At 41.1% G+C, this 18,142-nt stretch overlaps 1 protein-coding gene across 3 annotated transcripts in view; it reads left to right on the top strand.

The window, feature by feature from the left end:
• The first annotated feature begins 1,472 nt into the window (after positions 1–1,472).
• Positions 1,473–18,142, top strand: part of LOC139268297 (uncharacterized) — a 176,307-nt gene continuing 159,637 nt past the window's right edge. Inside the window, exons 1-7 of one of the 3 annotated variants that reach the window (XM_070886358.1) lie at positions 1,473–1,612; positions 1,765–1,865; positions 6,962–7,120; positions 8,665–8,945; positions 9,986–10,068; positions 11,046–11,151; positions 14,806–14,917. In XM_070886358.1, coding sequence (XP_070742459.1) covers positions 7,009–7,120; positions 8,665–8,945; positions 9,986–10,068; positions 11,046–11,151; positions 14,806–14,917 — 694 coding nt within the window. In that variant the 5' untranslated portion in view covers positions 1,473–1,612; positions 1,765–1,865; positions 6,962–7,008. Of the gene's footprint in view, positions 1,613–1,764; positions 1,866–3,681; positions 3,707–6,961; positions 7,121–8,664; positions 8,946–9,985; positions 10,069–11,045; positions 11,152–14,805; positions 14,918–18,142 lie in introns of those variants that run through there. The other 2 variants (XM_070886359.1, XM_070886360.1) reach the window with 2 other exon arrangements.

The following is an 18,142-nucleotide window of genomic DNA, read 5'->3' on the forward strand; positions in this document are numbered from 1 at the left end:
CTACTTTGTACTGACTGGAAAGGAAGTAAGAGAGTACAGCAAGTTTGTCACACAACGTTAGTCATTGCCATTGTACTTAATGGGTCACGTCACCTTCACAGTGCCACCAAGAGGGGCAATACCGTCAGAATTCTGTGACCACTTACTGTTTTCAATATATCATAGATAAGTGGGGGAAAAGTCACTTTACAAGGTTTTCAGGTTTAGTGTATTCTAAATATTACCTTGAAGGGTTATTGATTTTTTTAGAACTGTTATCTAAGTAACCTCAAAAATAACATTTGGATAGTACAGTACTGGACACATCAGAATATACTACACTCTGGACTGAATAAGATTTGCTGTGTTCTAGTTCTTTTCCATTTTTCTTCTTGCCAATTTGATCCTTCTTCTACTCTCATGAAGGTGTTGTCATCTTGCCGTAGTATGATTCTGCAGCTGCCTGTTGTCATCTAGTATCTCAGCAAGCAGCCATTATATGCAAATTTTGACTGAGTGGCATCAGGGGAGTAACTGATGAGGGCATCACAGTGGAGCATAATCCTGTATTTGCAGCAGATGTACTTCCAACAGCAATTGCAGAAAGTAGTCTGATAATAATGATGATTAACCCAGCCACTCTTAAATTGTTTATGGTTCTCAGTGCCACTTTTTCACCCCTCTCTCCAATTCATGTTGCACCTTCTTCCTCTTCCCCCTCAGTTTATGCTGGGACTCTTCTCACTCTCCCCTCTGTTCATGTTGGCACTCCTCAATTAACCTGTGATTAATTCCCTTAGGCTTATAATCAGTGTTAGTCATGGAATCATGGAAATTTACGCACAGAATGAGACAATTTGGCCCATTGTGTCTGTGCTGGCCGAAAAAGAGCTATCCAGCTTAATGCCACTTTCCAGCTCTTGGTCCGTAGCCTTGTAGGTTGCAGCGCTTCAAGTGCATATCCAAGTACTTTTAAAATAGTCTTCTAGGTAGGCATATATGATATTTAATCTATCTTACGATCCCACTTAATGTCATGCCACAGGGCTTTTTGAGAGATATCATCTTTTTTTGGGGGGGCGGGGAGGGCTGGTGGTCACCTGTCACTAGTTTTGCAAATTGTCAAATACACCATTGTCTCTCCAAGTTCAAATAATGAATTACATTTTAAAAACTGCAGATGGTGGAAATGTGAAATGCACAGAAGAGGTTGCATTCAGGTCTGCATGCAGTGCTCGGGTGGGCTGAGCCAGCATCACCTGCAGAGTTCAGGCAGGGGGGGGGGGGCGCGGGGCGCCGGGCGCCAGCATCACCTGCAGAGCCCAGGGTGAGGGGGCGAGCCAACACCATTGCATCTGTGCCCATGGCCGGCGCGTGCGGCGGGGAGGCGGGACTTCCGGTTCACCTGGCCGGGGCCCCGGATTGGTCGAGAGCGGAGAGCTTGGTGCAGAGCGCTGCGGGCCGGCGAGGGAGGGAGGGGGAGTGTGTGTGAGCCAACCCCCAGTCGCTCCTTTTCCTTCCAGCTGCGACCTGATGATTGCGGGAGTGGGGCCGGCTGATGCTGTGCGCTTGACACTGAATTATTTATTATTACGGGCGAGTCCCTGGGAGCTAGCCCAGCCAGTGAGGACAGGTAAATGACAGCAGCATCCTGTGGGGAAAACTCGAGCTTCTCTCACCCCGGCGTCTGATGGTTTATTTATTCCCCTTCATCCCACTTTTTTTTTGTGTTAATTGCATTCTTTTTTTGTAAAGATATTAAAGGCATTTTTTTTTTCTCTGTAGCTTCATCACGTGTGTGGCGAGCTGGTTCAATGCACAACATTGTGTGGAGACTAAATGCAGCTTCTCCAAGCAGCCCTGGTACCAATGTTCGTTATTGATGAGTAAGCAAGTGTGCTGACTCAGCAAGTGCAAACGTTTCAAGGAGTGGGAACTGTTAACTATTCGGTGAAGATGTTTACGATGTAATGGTGAAGGACCAATATTAATTGAGCATCATTCATGGCTGGCGTTGTCCTGTGCTGAATGATATTCAAAAGTACATATTTCAAAATGTGAATCTTCGGCTCAAGACTCTGTTTGGAATTATTTTAGAGCGTAAGGCTAGATAAATGTTTTTGGAACTGTCATTAGATACTAGAGAACCCAGTGTTTTTGTCTCTATAATAAAAACTGATAAGATTTGAAATCCTGGGGGGATGTTATCCAAACAGATGCCATAAGCCTTTCTTCAATTTATATTTTAACAAATGATCTTTATCCATCATTCTTACTTTACAACAGTGACTACGCTTCAAAAAGTACTTCATTGGCTGTAAAGTGCTTTGGGACCTCCGGTGGTCGTAAAAAGCTCTATATAAATGCAAATCTTTCATTTTATTGAATTGTGATCCTTGCCTATTGACATCACATCCATCTCTACGATAAATGGAAAACTTCACTCCAAGTAGAGCTCAATAGGCAGGAACTGATTTTTAGAATTGTGCATATGTGAAGCATAATATTAGAAGCAGAATTCCTGATGTGTATTGGTTAACAAATAGCAACTGGTATTAAAAAAGATAGAGGTTCAAAAACTGGGCCCAGTGATTAATAAATCCAAAACGCATATCAGTTTAAAAAAAAAATATTGGAGCTAAGATTAGCTGGACATACCTTGATGAAGGTGTGACAGCAATACGATTTAGGTTGTTTAGGTATTTGTGTTTTCTTCTATTTCTATGGTGTGAGATGAAATTGGAAAGAGTACCAGCTAGTTACAGATTGCATGGTGAGAAATATGAAATACAAGTATAAGTACAAGACTGATATTTCCCTTAGTGAGAAAACACACACAATAGTTTTGGCCACATTATCTGATGCAGGCAACATCTGTATTGGAAAGGTGCAAACAACAACAGCCAAGTTACATCCAAGAGCAATGAGAGGATTTGGAGGTGGAAGCAAATCCCCAAGGCAGTTCACTGTTTTCACAAGATACACTGCACAATATGCAGCCCAGAATCTAACTACCCCTTCCCCTCCCCCACCCTTTTAATTATCCTGTGTTTTCTTGGTGATCATACTGTCTGTATACACAAATAATAACTTGGTGAAAAACTGAAAATAAAGATCTTTTTAAGCCAAGAATATAAATGGTTTTATAAGTGCTTCTCTCAGTTTAATCCTTTTTTTTAAACAAGAAATAGATAAAACAGAAGGGAGCTGCTTCAGAAAGAGAAATGGCAAACTGAAAATGCCTAACATGGGCAACGGTTTCTCCTGTTTTACACTATTCTGTATTGTCTATTGCCTCACTTTTTCAGCTTGCTTGATTTATAATATATTTTCAGGTAATTGTTTTGATATTTTAGAAATTTTCCTACAGTGCTTTTTTAAAAAAAAACTAAGTTTGACGTGTCAAATCTTGAAACTTTATTGAGCTTTGTGTTTGCAGGTTTCCTTTGCAATGTATTGTACTCCACACCTTTTATTTTCGATCACTTCTGTAGTGCATTCCCAGGATTGCTGGAGCTGACGTAACAGTGAAATGTTGGAGTATACCATCCATGGAGAGTCTATTCTTGAATTCAGTTTTCTCCTTCCTAATCGTGGTAGAATAAGAAACATGAATTTTTTTGAAGGTTTAGAGGATAGAGCTGCTTAAAGTATGATGCCTTACATATGCAACAGATAGTGATCAAGGAGGTCTTGCTAATCGTAGAGATGGATGGCATGTCAATAGGTAAGGATCGCAATTCAATAAAATGAAAGATTTGCATTTATATAGCGCCTTTCATGACCACTGGACGTCCCAAAGCACTTCATAGCCAATGAAGTACTTTTTGAAGTGTAGTCACTGTTGTAATATAATGTAGGTGAGACCACATCTAGAGTGTTACAAAGATAGGTGGGAAAGCAAGTTGCGAGGAGGACACACACATTCTGCAAAGGGATATAGACAGGCTAAGTGAGTGGGCAAAAATTTGGCAGATGGAGTATAATGTGGGAAAATGTGAGGTTCTCCACTTTGGTAGGAAAAATAAAAAAGCAAATTATTATTTAAATGGGGAGAGATTACAAAATACTGTGGTACAGAGGGATCTGGGGGCCCTTGTACATGAAACACAAAACGCTAGCATGCAGGTACAGCAAGTAATCAGGAAGGCAAATGGAATGTTGGCCTTTATTGCAAGGGGGGTGGAGTATAAAAGTAGAGAGTCCTGCCACAACTGTACAGGGTGTTGGTGAGACTACACCTGGAGTACTGCGTACAGTTTTAGTCTCCTTATTTAAGGAGGGATATACTTGCATTGGAGGCAGTTCAGAGAAGGTTCACTAGTTTGATTCCTGAGATGAAGGAGTTGACTTATGAAGATAAGTTGAGTAGGTTGGGTTTATACTCATTGGAGTTCAGAAGAATGAGAGGTGATCTTATTGATGCATATAAGATTCTGAGGGGGCTTGACAGGGTAGATGCTGAGAGGATGTTTCCCCTTGTGAGGGAATCTAAAACTAGGGGGCATAGTTTCAGAATAAGGGATCGCCCATTTAGGAGAAGAGGAGAAGAGGGTTGTGAATCTTTGGAATTCTCTGCCCCAGACAGCTTTGGTGGCTGGGTCATTGAATACATTCAAGGTTGAGATAGACAGATTCTTGAACTATAGAGGAGTCGATGGTTATGGGGAACAGGCAGGAAAGTGGCATTGAGGACAAGATCAGATCAGAATGGTGGAGCAGGCTCGAGGAGCCGAATGGCCTACTCCTACTCTTATTTCTTATGTTCTTATGTTTTTATGTCCATTGTGTGCTTGCCTATTTTTTTTTAAATCACCTTTTTCCATCTTCTGTATTCTTCCAGATGTGAGCAGGGGTTTCCTGTTTTCCATAATCCGTAGCTCAGAATTAAGTTTTGGTTCTTCTATATGTTCACAAAAGGCCTTCATTTTGTTCTGCAAAACACACGAGTTATGAAAAGTCTGCAGACAGTCAATTTTTAAAAATATTCACAAGCTGCTATTTGTAGCAAAGGATTCTTCAAATGCAGAATTATTAAATTCAATTAGTAGCTTGCAGAAGGAATAAACGCTAGCACAAGTTCATAAGAATATAAGAAATAGGAGCAGGAGCAGGAGTAGGTCATACGGCCCCTCGAGCCTGCTCCGCCATTTAATATGATCGTGGCTGATCATCTACCTCAACTCCACTTTCCTACCCTATTCCTCCATATGCCTTGATTCCCTTGGTGTCCAAAAATCTAGCGATCTCGGCCTTGAATATACTCAACAACTTGAATCATTGATATGTTGTCATGTGAAAATCTAACAATGTTGCCTCAAAATATTTCAGTTTAATATTGCATCTACCTTACTAAATATCTGTTCTGAAGTTGCAACTTCAATAGAAGTTCATCTACTTGGGCATAAATTGTGAAAGATTTGATTGACTGTGCCAAAGATAATTGGGTTAGTGCTTTAAATTACTATCCCTAGGATTCCACATTTGCTTATTCATAGTTCAAGTCATGTGGTGATAATGTCAACCTATAAAACTTTCTGCTGACACTCCAGTGCAGAACTGAGGGAGCGCTACACTGTTGAAGGTGCCGTCTTTCAGATGAGATGATAAACCGAGGTGTGGTCTGCCCTATCTGGTGGATGTAAAAGATCACTCAATACTTTTTCGCAGAAGAGGCCAGGGGAGTTCTTCCCAGTGTCCTGGCCAATATTTACCCCTCAACCAACATTACTAAAACAGATTTCCTGGCCATTATCACATTGCTGTTTGTGGGACCTTGCTATGTGCTAATTGGTTGCTGTGTTTCCTACATCACAGTAGTGACTACACTTTAAAAAGTACTTAATTGGCTATAAAATGCTTTGTGCAGTCCTGAAGTTATGAAAGCTTCTTTTAATTTTGGTCCTAAAGGTATTGACAAATGTTCATTTATGTCATGATTCATGAGTGTCTGCAAGATTGGACCTTTTTGACATGTATATCTCTGACCTTGTGCCTTTTGCTCCATTAAATGGTCATTTCTGATCTGGTCTCATACATTAAGCAAACAAGCTTCAAGCTCTTGTAGAAGATCCACCATGTTTCTATGGCATTTTTGGTTTCATTACAAAAGATTTGCTTAGGATCATGTGCAGATTCTGCCTCTCCAAAGAGAATGTGGTATTGAAATTCCATCTACAAAGCAGTATTCAGAATTGTTGCATGTGCCATCTGTAGGACTATGGTTCTTTCCATTGCCAAACTAATTGCTATAGTAACAAAGTGTTTGAAATATGCTTCAAATTAGCATCAGGTTTGAAATGAGCTTTGACTTTCCAAGCTCTTCAGTTTGCAAATTGGTTCCATTGTCCATAAAACAATGCTTTAGATATGGATTATTTCTAAGGTTTTCAAGACCAGAGTGATCTCCTGGACTAGTTTCGATCACCTAGATGGGTCGGAGAGGAATTTCCCAGATTTTGTTTCCCAAATTGGCCTGTGTTTTTAAATCTCTTTTTTTGTTTCTCCCAGGTAATCACATGGTTTCGGGTGGGTGGAGTGTATATGTTGTGATACACAAGGTATCTCAGTTGTGTGGGACAGACTTGATGGACCAGATGGTCTTTACCTGTCTGTCTTTGTTCGTATGTTCATACTATAGCAAGCAATCAATCTATCAACAAAAATGCAGCCCTTCAAATTATAGTCTCAATATAGTGATTTGTTGTAATGTAGAATTTTGTCACTGAGATAAACCTGTATTGCATTTGGATGCAAATTTTACTGCATTCGCCAGGTTGACTTGCATAGGTCAACATTGCTGAACTTGAGAACAAATGAAGGGTAATGGCTGTTTGCTTTGGTCTTCATAGTGTCCTTGAACAACAAAATGTGTGCGTGTATAATTTATATTTACATCTGAAACTAATGTTTTGCTTCTAAATTGAGAAACCTTTTATTTAAATTGCACAATATTGAGATTTATATTGCCTCATTGTTCCAGGCTTGTGTGATTATTTCATCTAGAAGAATAAAGAGACTGGGAGAAGAATGGCACATGACAGTATTTATTATTACAGATTGCCAGCTGTTAGATTCATCCCTCTTATTAATGTTATTCTGTTTATGGATGGAATATCTACAATCATACTCTGGATTTTAGGTAATGCATTTCTCTTTATAATTGTTGACAATATGAAGTAATTGATTTCAAGATCAGTTTTATATTACTCTGTTAGAAAGACAATTAAAATTATGCATATTTTGAGTAATAGGAGTAATGTTGAGTAATATGAGTTAGTGAAATTTGAGGCATGATATTTTATCAAATGGGGGAAAAAAAAGGACTGTACCTCAAGTCAGGAAAAATGCAACATTTTCCAATGTTTTAAATGTTTCCAGTGTTTTAAATGTTGAGTAAATTTATAAGAAATCTACCAGCAACCCCTCCTCTAAATAACCTTTTAATTGGTGTTGGCATACTACAGTGCAATTTCAAAGTGAATGCAAATTCTCATGGGTTATGTTATATCCCTTGTTATGATGAGGCAAATGCGTGGATATTGAACTACAAAATTCATAGCTTCGCCAACTGCTGAGATGGATCCTTCCAGAGCTCATGGGTGTGATAAAGCAATGCGGGACAAAGTTACTAATGCCTAATTAAATAGGGTTGGACGTGATGACGTGTTCTTGCTGATGGTGCCTGCCTCTGGGTCAGAGCTGGATGATGATGAAATTTGGGACTAGTAGTACATTACCCATTTCCAGAATCTAACATTTCAACAGTTACCAATAAGTTTTACAATGAAGCTCTGTGGTAGTTATGTGATTAAAAGCAGGTTCCAAGTTCAATATCAAATCTGTGCTGAGTTAGTTAATCTCATCTGATGTGGCAATGGCTACATTTTGCCTTGGTGCCCTGGGCGAGGGAAAGGGGGATGGGGACAGGGGGGAGCTGCCTTTTGCAGAATGGTATCTAGTGTTCCCTGTGTGTAGATGTCAGATGAGGACTGGAACTGAATTGGCTGAGATGAGTTACAGACAAGTATCCTGCTAATTATACTCACACATGAAGCTTAGCCACTTGGGCGATGTGCTGGAACCATAATGCAGCACAAGGTGTTGAAAGGGGAGAAAATTGGCAGGGTGGGGGTGAGGGGGAGGGGGAAGACATTTTGAACAGTTGTCTGACCTAGAATTGCATTTTCATAAAACTTAGATTTAGGTAACAAGGTTATGAATGTGACAAATGTTCAGTTAGCTCATCGGGAAAATGTGGCATAATTTACTGGAGAAAAGTCTTGCACACCAAAACGTCTTACCCAAATTATAACACATTTTGTGTTGAATCTACTTGGCTCTGAATTTCTTTGAATAAAATGGGAATCAGTTTTTCGTTAGGTATAAATTTAAAAATGAGGGGAAAAACAGCTGTGGATAATTTCAGGTAATGTCCATGAATGCCAATAGTGCAGGAGTAAATCTGAATATACATCATTAAAACCCGAGTGGACTGATGTAGAAGTTACAGCTGTGATTTAAAAAAAAAAATGGAATCTCATGCATTTTTGTTAAAAGAATAATCGCCGATTATTTTGGGTTGTTTCAACTGCTAATGTTTTGTGGCGTTGGATTTCAGTTCACTTTCTCTACGCTTTATTTTTTTATCCTTTCATTTTGTTTATTGAAATTGACGTTTCTTAGGTGGTCGATCTCACTACTTGGAAAATGATGTTCTTAAGTGGTGCTTCTGGAAGTCAACTTTTGACCTTGCGGCGTTTTGCACAATGAAAACCTGCATTCTTATAGTTATTTACCTGACGATGGAGTCTGTTGCCCTTAAACAGATTGATGATCTTAATAATTCCAGCCTTAAAAGGAAAAGAGAGCTGCTGCACCTGATCAGCTTTATAATTTCCGGTCTCTGGGTTGCATATACCATGGCCAAAGGAATTACAGTTATGGTAACACGGAGTTATAAAGAGGTAAATATTTCTGTTTCACCTATTAATTTGTTAACCCTGCAGATTGAACCTGTGTTTATAAGGGCAGTTGCAGAATTCCTTATTTAACTGCTTAACATACAGTGCTACATATTTTAGGTAATTGTGAGCAAGAACGTGTGAATGTATGAACTGAAGAAAAGGTAGGAATGAAAAAGGCTCCCTGTTGTTTGGAGATTAATCAATTTGATCGTTGTAACCCCAAGCCCATATTGATCCAATTCCTTTTTTCATGCATCAGCTTGAGCCAGTATCCATTGCACTGGCTGCCAGTTTATTCCATAAACTCTTGCATAGGAAGTAAAATGAGACAGTTGTCATGCTAGTCATTTGCCTTGTCTTGGGCCCAAATGTAATTTTAAATCCACCCTACATCGGTCTAGCAAATCGTGCAAAGAAAAGTCTAGAAGTGGTTTTGTTCCTTTATGATTTAATGGATAGTATATACACACACACACAGTTTACAGTTTCCCTGCGGCAAGCAGGGAAATAAAACCCAATATCACTTTAGTTTGAATAACACAATTTCATTATTAAAGTCTGACATTGGCTAGCCAACCTGACATTTCTTGGCAAAAAAAAAGGATTGACTTGGACGACTTCTGTGTATTTTATATATTACACACTGTAATCTGGCCATTAAGGACTCTAATGAGACCATCTGTTTTATGCAACAGTAATATACAGGCTGGTAGGTCTCTTGCTTCATGCAGTGTCCCTCCAATGAGGGACAATGTGTTTTGAGAACCCACTTTTTCTTAGCAGAACATTTGGTCTAGAAAGACAGGTTCCACTGTTCTTTTCTCAAACCCAAAATTGGATGGTTTGTCAATGTCAAGATGATAAGCTACATGTCATCCCTTTGTGTACAGTCTTGTCACCGCCACCAGGCAATATGTTGACCATGATTTATTTTATGTAGGATAACACTGTTTCTGTAGGTGAGGTTTAAACTCTCTTTAATGTCTGTGATTATGTAAACCTAATTTGTTTTAAAGCAAACTTTGTTTCCCCATTGACAGATGCACCTAACCTTCAAGATTGTTTGTATTTCTACACTGGTCTTCAGCCTGATCGAATTCCCCTTTTGTATTTTTTGTAACAGGTAATGGACTCTTGTGATTATTTCTTAGTCAGAACATCACATTGAACAATAATTAGCAATAATGAATGAGAAATTATGTGTACATTAATGTGTACATTACCAATGACACTGAAATGGTTGAAAACCCTGCTAAGCTCCTGTTTTTAGTTATGTTGCACTCGCAATAACTACCAGTTTCATTTTTGACCCAATGTCTTATGAGCTTTTTGTCATGGTCTGGACACACTTTAAATATTTAATTGCAGTATTACCAGGCAAAATGATCAGATGAAACTGCAAAAAATGTATATGAAGGGAACTAGAATGGCTATGCTGTGATGAAGATTAATGTTAAAATATTGGTTCGTATGTAGAAACACTTTATCTAGGTTGATTCAAGTGTTAAGTTGGCTCAGGTAGTCAAAGCTGTGGATTCAAATCTCATTTCAGCTTGAAATCTAGACTGGCATACTGAGGGAGTGCTACATTGTTATCCTTTGTTAGATGTTGAAGTTCCCGAAGTACTAAGAGCAGGAAAATCGTTGTGTCCTGGCCTGCATTGTTCCCTCAACCAACGCCACCAAAAATAGATTAACTAGTCGGTCAATTCATTGCTATTTGTGGGATCTTGCTGTATATAAAATGGCTGCTATGTTAGTGAAGTTAAGGACAATGTCTGCATGCCAAAATAACTAATTGTATATGAAGAGATTTGGAACGTTTTGAGAGAGATGCTAATGTGGTATATAAATGCAAGTTTACTTTTCCCATTTTTTTCAAAATTAGAACAATTTTAAGAGCAGTTTTTAAAATTTATCATTGGTTCTAAGTAGGATGACAGAGTGGGGCAGTTGGAAAAAGGAGATCCCTCCATGTATTCCATATCTGAGGGAATGTATTGTTGGGAATCTGAGCTGTTTGTATTTCTAGTTACTACAGTTGGTAGCTATTGGCACAGTCCTTTCTTATTGCTGACAAATTATGAATTTCCGCCTCAGGTTCCTGAGAAGGCTGCAGATCTTTCGTATTGTGCACAGCATTGAAGAAGAAAGGGACCAAAAAAATAAAGCTGATCTTGGGCGCCTTTTCTCGTTGGCTAAAAATGTGAGTATTGTTTACTCTCATGTCTTCTCGATAGGTCATTTCACATGACCGGTCAGAATTTATTTTAGGTTACATATTAGAGATGTACAGGTGTGACGTCCGTAATCCGGAAACCTCAGGACCGAGGCTGTTCCGGTTTCCGGGTATTTCTAGATTTCGGAATGTCTTTGCATGGGCCGAGGTAGGGAGGGCAGATCGGGCGGCTGAGTCCGGGAGAGGGTCGGTTGGGCGGCCGAGGCTGTGTGGTGGTGGGGAGGCGGGGGAGAAAGAACCAAGGGGTGGTTGGGCCGAGGTTGTCGGGGGTGGGAGGGAAGAACCGATGGGGGGTGGGTGGTTTGGGGGGGGGGGGAGTAGGGGGTGCGCTGAAGGAGATGGGGAGGTCAGGCGGGGGAGTCTGGATAGCGGAACATTTTCCGGTTTCCGGACGACCCCGCCACGGATCGGCCTGGATTCCAGAACGCTGGATTTTAGATGTCACATCTGTATTCCTATTTCTCAAACCTAGAGTCGTTCAAAAGTAATGCCCTTTGATAATTCATCATGAATACCAGGCTTTAAGGTACTCCAAACTTCAATGTTTAGATTAAAATCGTACTGCATTTTAATGAATTAAGAAAGTGATTTGATGGATATGCCTTTCTGCAACAAATCCTGTGAATTTCTACACTTGCTGTGTTCAGCATGAAGTGCTCCCCAAATACTGCGACTTTGTAAAAGAGGCAGTGGAAATCCCGGTTTCTGAGCACTAATGAATCACTTGCCTTAACTACGATACTAAAAACTCTTTGATTAAAGTATTAAGGGGGGTTCTCCTGGTGTTGACTTTGGTAGAAATCCCATAGAAAGTCCAACGGTATTTAAATCTTTTCCCAGGGTTTCCGTGGATCGTCCACTGAAGTTAATGTGGGAGAGTGACAGGACCTCTACAGAAATTCACCCCCAATATAGATCTATTGCTAAACATTAAGTCTTGTCTTCAAGTGCCAGTTCCTCTTGCTCCACCTGTATTTAATTACAGCAATTGGAATTCCAGTTATTAGAATAGGTGTACTTGGATTGTTACTTAATATAATAGAATGCTAGTAGTAGATGTTATGCAAAAAGTATAATTAACTATATAGGAACAGGAGTAGGCCATTCAAACCCTCGAGCTTGTTCTTTAATAAAATTCAATCTTTTATATATAACAGTTAAAATTCAGGAAAAATATTCTGGCCGAAGGGTGAAAACAGGCACAAAATGAGTGCCGGGTTAATAAGAAATGGTTGTTTGAAAATGTGGATTTAGCACGCAGTTTTCAGGCTAATTGCTGATTATCCTGATTTAAACATGCCCGCAGGCACTGAAAACAACAACTGCGGGTTTAGCACTCGTGTTGATTAGCAGCAATTTTCGTGGAGCAGTATATGTAGCCTCCACGCACCCACTTCCACTGAAAGGGCTCAAGTTTCGGCCTGAGTTGCTCCTATTTTTTTGGAGCAACTAGTTTAGAATGGAGCATCTTAGAAATTGCAATTCTCGGCATTTAGTTTGCTCCAGTTCTAGTGAGTTAGAATAGTTCCATGTTAGAATAGATTGTTTTTCAAAAGGGGGCATGTCCAGCCACTTACACCTGTTTTGCAAGTTTAGGCAGCGAAAACTTACTCCAAACTAACTTAGAATGGAGTAAGTGTAGATTTTTGTACGCTCAGAAAAACTTTGCCTACACTTATAAATCATGCGTAGGGAATGAGGAGTGGCGGGGGGTGGAGGGAAGTTTACAAACATTAAACATTTCACTTTTACAAATAAAGAGCCATCATCAATAATAAATGATAACTAAATCAATAAATCAGCCAATCAAAAAAAATTACAAAATTAAAAATAAAAAAAAATCAATAAATAAAAAAATTACATTTCTACTCACCGATTGCAGCACCGGGAGCCCTCCAACAGCGTGCTGGGACGCCCCCCCCCCCCCAGTCTGTCTCTCTGTCTCTCTGTCTCTCTGTCTCTCTGTCTCTCTGTCTCTCTGTCTCTCTGTCTCTCTGCGATGGGGGGAGGTGAGGGAGGAGGAGGAGGAGGAGGAGGGGGGGGGAAGAGGGGAAGAGGAGGAGGGGGGGAAGAGGAGGAGAGGGAGAGAAGGGGGAAGAGGAGGAGGGGGGGAAGAGGAGGAGAGGGAGAGAAGGGGGAGGAGGAGGGTGGGGAAGAAGGAGGAGGAGGGGGAAGGTGGAGGGGGGAGGAAGATGAGGAGGAAGAGTGGGAGGGGCGAAGAGGGGGAGGAGGGGGGGAGGAAGATGAGGAGGGGGAGGAAGAGTGGGAAGAGGAGGAGGAGGTGGGGGCGGAAAGAGGAGGAAGGGGGGTGGAGGAGGAGGAAGAGGAGGGGGGTGGAGGAGGAGTGGGCGGGGGAAGAGGTGGAGGAGGAAGAGGAGGAGGGGGCGAAAAGAGGGCGAGAGGCGAGGGGTCGGCAAGGGGAGGAGAGGGGGAGGCTGAACGGGCCCCGCCGACGAGAGGAAGGCGGGCTGAAGACTTCAGGCGGGGCGGGGGGGAAAGGAGGGGGAGGAGGGGGAACGGTTGAACTGGAGGGGGGAGAGGGGGGGGAAAGAGGGGAAGGGAGGGGAAGGGGGGAGGGAGGGGAGGGAAGGGGGGAGGGAGGGGAGAGGGGGGCGGAAACGGGAGCTGAACTGGGGTAGGGGGGAAGGGGGGGGGGGAAGGGGGGAGGGAGGGGAGAGGGGGGCGGAAATGGGAGCTGAACTGGGGTAGGGGCGGCGGGGTGAGAGCGGGAGCTGAACAGGAGGGAGGGAGGCCCAAGTCCGATCTTCGCCTGGTGAGCCCATTCGGCCAGGGCTAGGGGTGTTGTGCTTCGGGCCCCTCCCACGCAGCCTCGGGCGAGGAACTACTGCACATGCGCGCACACTCTAGTGTGCTTGTGCGGAGGTCCCGGTACTGTTTTCAGCGCCGGGACCTGGCTCTGCATTCCACGCGTTCTGCTGCGCTGCGCCAAGGGCCTGGATCGACCGGACAGAGGGGAGAATACAAGGTAAATAATAGACGCCGTTTCTGTTCTTAAAAAGTCGACATACCACATGGAGATGCGCCGTTTTAACCTTGGGGACAAACTTGGGCCCAAAGTGTGGAGTGTGCTGGCTGACGCACAACAGAACGTTTAAGGATGGTTCGGGGAGCAAGGGAAGAGGACAGACCGGTTATTGAGTATTAATTCAAGTGCTAACCACCAAAATGAGCACTGACAGGCAAGTTAAGTGACAATTTTCTGCTTAACGATCCTCTGGCAGCTGTTCCTAACGCAAGTTTGAATCCCCTTTACCAAGGTGGCATCTTCTACTAAACCAGCGTTTCAGCTTAAAACCCCATCTTGGCCACCTCAGAGGCTCTTCAGCGCCTAAAGTATGCGGGAAAATCGCCCCATAAATGACTTAACATGCATTACATTTTACATCATTTTCAAGTTTCTATTACTAAAGCAGTTAAAGTACCTAATGAGCCCCAACTGATCTTCTCTGCCCCTATCCCACGTCTAAAACCAATTATTCTCAATTTAGGTAAACTTAAATTAAATGTCTCCTTATTTCAGAAGTACCAGTATGAAATTGCCATATATGTATCATATTTATAATTAGAATAACTAAAATGTTTTCTTTTTCTGTTCAATAGGAAGTGTTGCTTTGTGTTGGTGGGATGCTGGCACTAGTTGTCTCCTGTCTTTCACAGATAGTGGCTCCATACTTCTTTGGCAAGGTCATTGATACGGCTATGGAATCAATGGGTATGTGAATTATTTTCCTTCGTAGCAGTAAAACGTTTGGCTCTACAGAAAAGGTAATAATTGAATCAGGAATCAATGCAATTAAGGATATTATTTAAAAAGAACAGTGAGGACTATGATAAAAATGATACCTATTTTAAAATGTGCATAATTGGAACAAAAATGTCAACATGTTCCATCCACTATTTCCAGATTAAAGTGTAACATTTAGTGCTCTCCACCAGAGGGTGCATTGGTGCTGTTTTCAGAAGAAATTAAACAACCAAATCATGTCCAACATAACTAGATTTGTGACAGATGTTGTATTTCATGGTAAAACGGTGCCCTTAATCTAAGGCATGAATGAAACTAGGGCTTTGTGTGCTGGTAGTTCCTACATACATAGACGTTAGTGATACATTTGTAGCTGACCTTAGGAATGAAATATACCAGTAGTTTTACCAAAATAAGATGGCATGAGTACAAAGTGATATTTCCTGTTTTGAAGTTTTTTCTTTGCTGAAGTTGCTAAACAGATTTTTAATTGAGCCCTAAGATTAATTTAATTAAAATAATAACCGCTGGACTGTTTTTCCCGTTGCCAGTCTCAACATCATTTTAAGAAAAATAAGTTTATCTACTGCTGTAAATGTTTCCAATGATGGCAAGAGTTAAGTTGTTTTCACTGGTGGTAAGAGTTAAGTTTATTAAAATATGATCTGTTCAAATCTTGTTAGCACCAACTGAATTGTTTCATTGTTGATAAGGTATCACTTTAGAAGACCAAACTAGTAAACTAATTGAAGGGCTTAAACTGAGATTAAAGCTTGATTTGCTTTCCCAGTTGCCTGAATCAAATGATTTAGATTACTTGAAACTGTTTAACAATATCTGTTTTTCTCTAGTATATAAATTTAATGTTATAGGGTGGATTTATTCAACTTGGTTTGTATTTTAATCTGACTGTACTGCCCATATGCTAAATGACATTGATGTGTGATTGTGTTTACAGTGAAAGATTGATTATACTAAAGGATTGAGTTTGTGGCAGCTCATTCAGATCACTATCTTCCACTTCCATTGTCCATTTATACCCCTTGCACTATCAGAACTCTTGTCCATGCCCCCCAACATCAACTCAAAGATCGATTTTCCCAAATATCCTCGTCCGTTTTCCCACTTCCACAAAAACTCAAGCACATCTGGAACTCTGCTGCTGACATCCTCCCCACACAAAACCCTGTTGCCGCCATCCAGGTCTATTGACTCCCTGTGCCCCAGTGAATTGGCTTCAAAATCTTTATTTCCAAATCTCTCACAAGTCTCAGTCTGCATTCGTCTGACTGCTTGTTCCTTTCTCACCCCACCCAGTCCACTATTATTTGGTTATGACCTGCCTTATCAACTCTTTGAAAATCACTTTGCCTTGCTATATCTATCCTTGTCTTCAAAACAACATGCCTCCAAACATGTCTTCAGGTGCTTTCCCTGCTCCAGACACCTTAATGTTCAATATTTACCTCTTGCCCATATAAATGCAAAAAGTTGCAGTTGCAATTTTTCCAATAAATAAATTGCACCTGACTCTTGTGAGCCGTCTAGTCTGAGATGTTAGCTTTATGAAGAAATAAACTGCTTGCATACACTACATAGACACTTATTTATCAACACAATTTTTTAATACAAAATGTTTATATCCATCTCCTCATTCTTGTTTACCATACTTCTTGTCACAATTTAATAATGCTGTTGTGACATTAGGAGCATCTTAAAGAAAGAAAGACTTGCATTTATAAAGCGCCTTTCATGACTACCGGACGTTTCAAAGCGCTTTACAGCCAATGAAGTATTTTTGGAGTGTAGTCACTGTTGTAATGTGAGAAACACGGCAGCCGATTTGCACACAGCAAAGTCCCACAAACAGCAATGTGATAATGACCAGATAATCTGTTTTTGTTACGATGATTGAGGGAGAAATATTGGCCAGGACACTGGGGATAACTCCTCTGCTCTTCTTTTGAAATAGTGCTATAGGATCTTTTACATCCACCCGAGAGAGAGCAGATGGTTTAATGTCTCATCCCTCAGCACTGCACTGGAGTGTCAGCTTAGATTTATGGTGCTCAAGACCCTGGAGTGGGACTTGAACACACAACCTTCTACCCACTAAGCCACAGCAGACACGTTATGAAGTGTGACAATATGCCTGCTTCTATTACTTTTAATAGGTAACATTGTAATACTTGCTATTCAGTCTTCCCACCATTGGTGGCATGTGTACCTGCATATGTCCATCACTTTGGCCCGTTACAATAAATCAATCTAAAAGACATAGACATAACACTTCCTCTGACTAACCTTGAGCATTTCTTACGCTATTAAACATTCCTTTTCATTTTACTTCTGATAGAGTCCTGTAAGCTTGCTCTCCCAAGGTGGATGCATTCTTCTGAAATCTACCAGGTCCATCTTCAAAATAAAGGCACTGTCTTCGAGCTTCTAAAATTGAGCTTATGACTTGTTGCCAGCCCCTTCTTCTCCACCATGACAAGTGGACTCTGAGCCGTGATCCAACATTGGGGGTGGCTCTGAATGCAAGGATCAATCACAGTGACGGAAGCTACATTCCTTAGCTTTATGTGCCACAGACCTTAGTTTCTTATAATGGCTTTCATGACTTGCCGGTAGTGCTTGAAGTCCAGTTGCATCATTGGGTGGTCAAATTGTATTGGTAGAGGAATTCTAAAAAAGGCTTCTCCAGTTTATTGCTGGGGAACACTTTTTTACACTTCCCATTAGTGCTATGTACATTTCCTACATCCTGCCTGCTACTTCCCTGAAACTTGGAGCACCTTTCCCACCATTTTTCTCTCTTCTCAGCTTTGGCTGGTAGGGGAGAGAGCTATTATTAACTGAATAGCATCAACAAGCATTTAATAGTAATCAGGGCCACTGAGTTGCAGGTTTCATGCGAACATGCACATGCATCACTAACGCACCTACAGCACTCCAGTAATGTAAACACATTAGGCTCAAGTTTCGGCCTGAGTTGCTCCTATTTTTTTGGAGCAACTAGTTTAGAATGGAGTATCTTAGAAATTGTAGTTCTCAGCATTTAGTTTGCTCCAATTCTAGTGAGTTAGAATAGTTTTGTTTTGGAACAGATTTTTTTTCAAAAGGGGGCGTTACCAGCCACTTACGCCTGTTTTGCAAGTTTAGGCAGCGAAAGCTTACTTCATTCTAAGT

The sequence above is a fragment of the Pristiophorus japonicus genome, chromosome 8 (genome assembly GCF_044704955.1).
Source record: "Pristiophorus japonicus isolate sPriJap1 chromosome 8, sPriJap1.hap1, whole genome shotgun sequence".
Taxonomy (NCBI): domain Eukaryota; kingdom Metazoa; phylum Chordata; class Chondrichthyes; family Pristiophoridae; genus Pristiophorus; species Pristiophorus japonicus.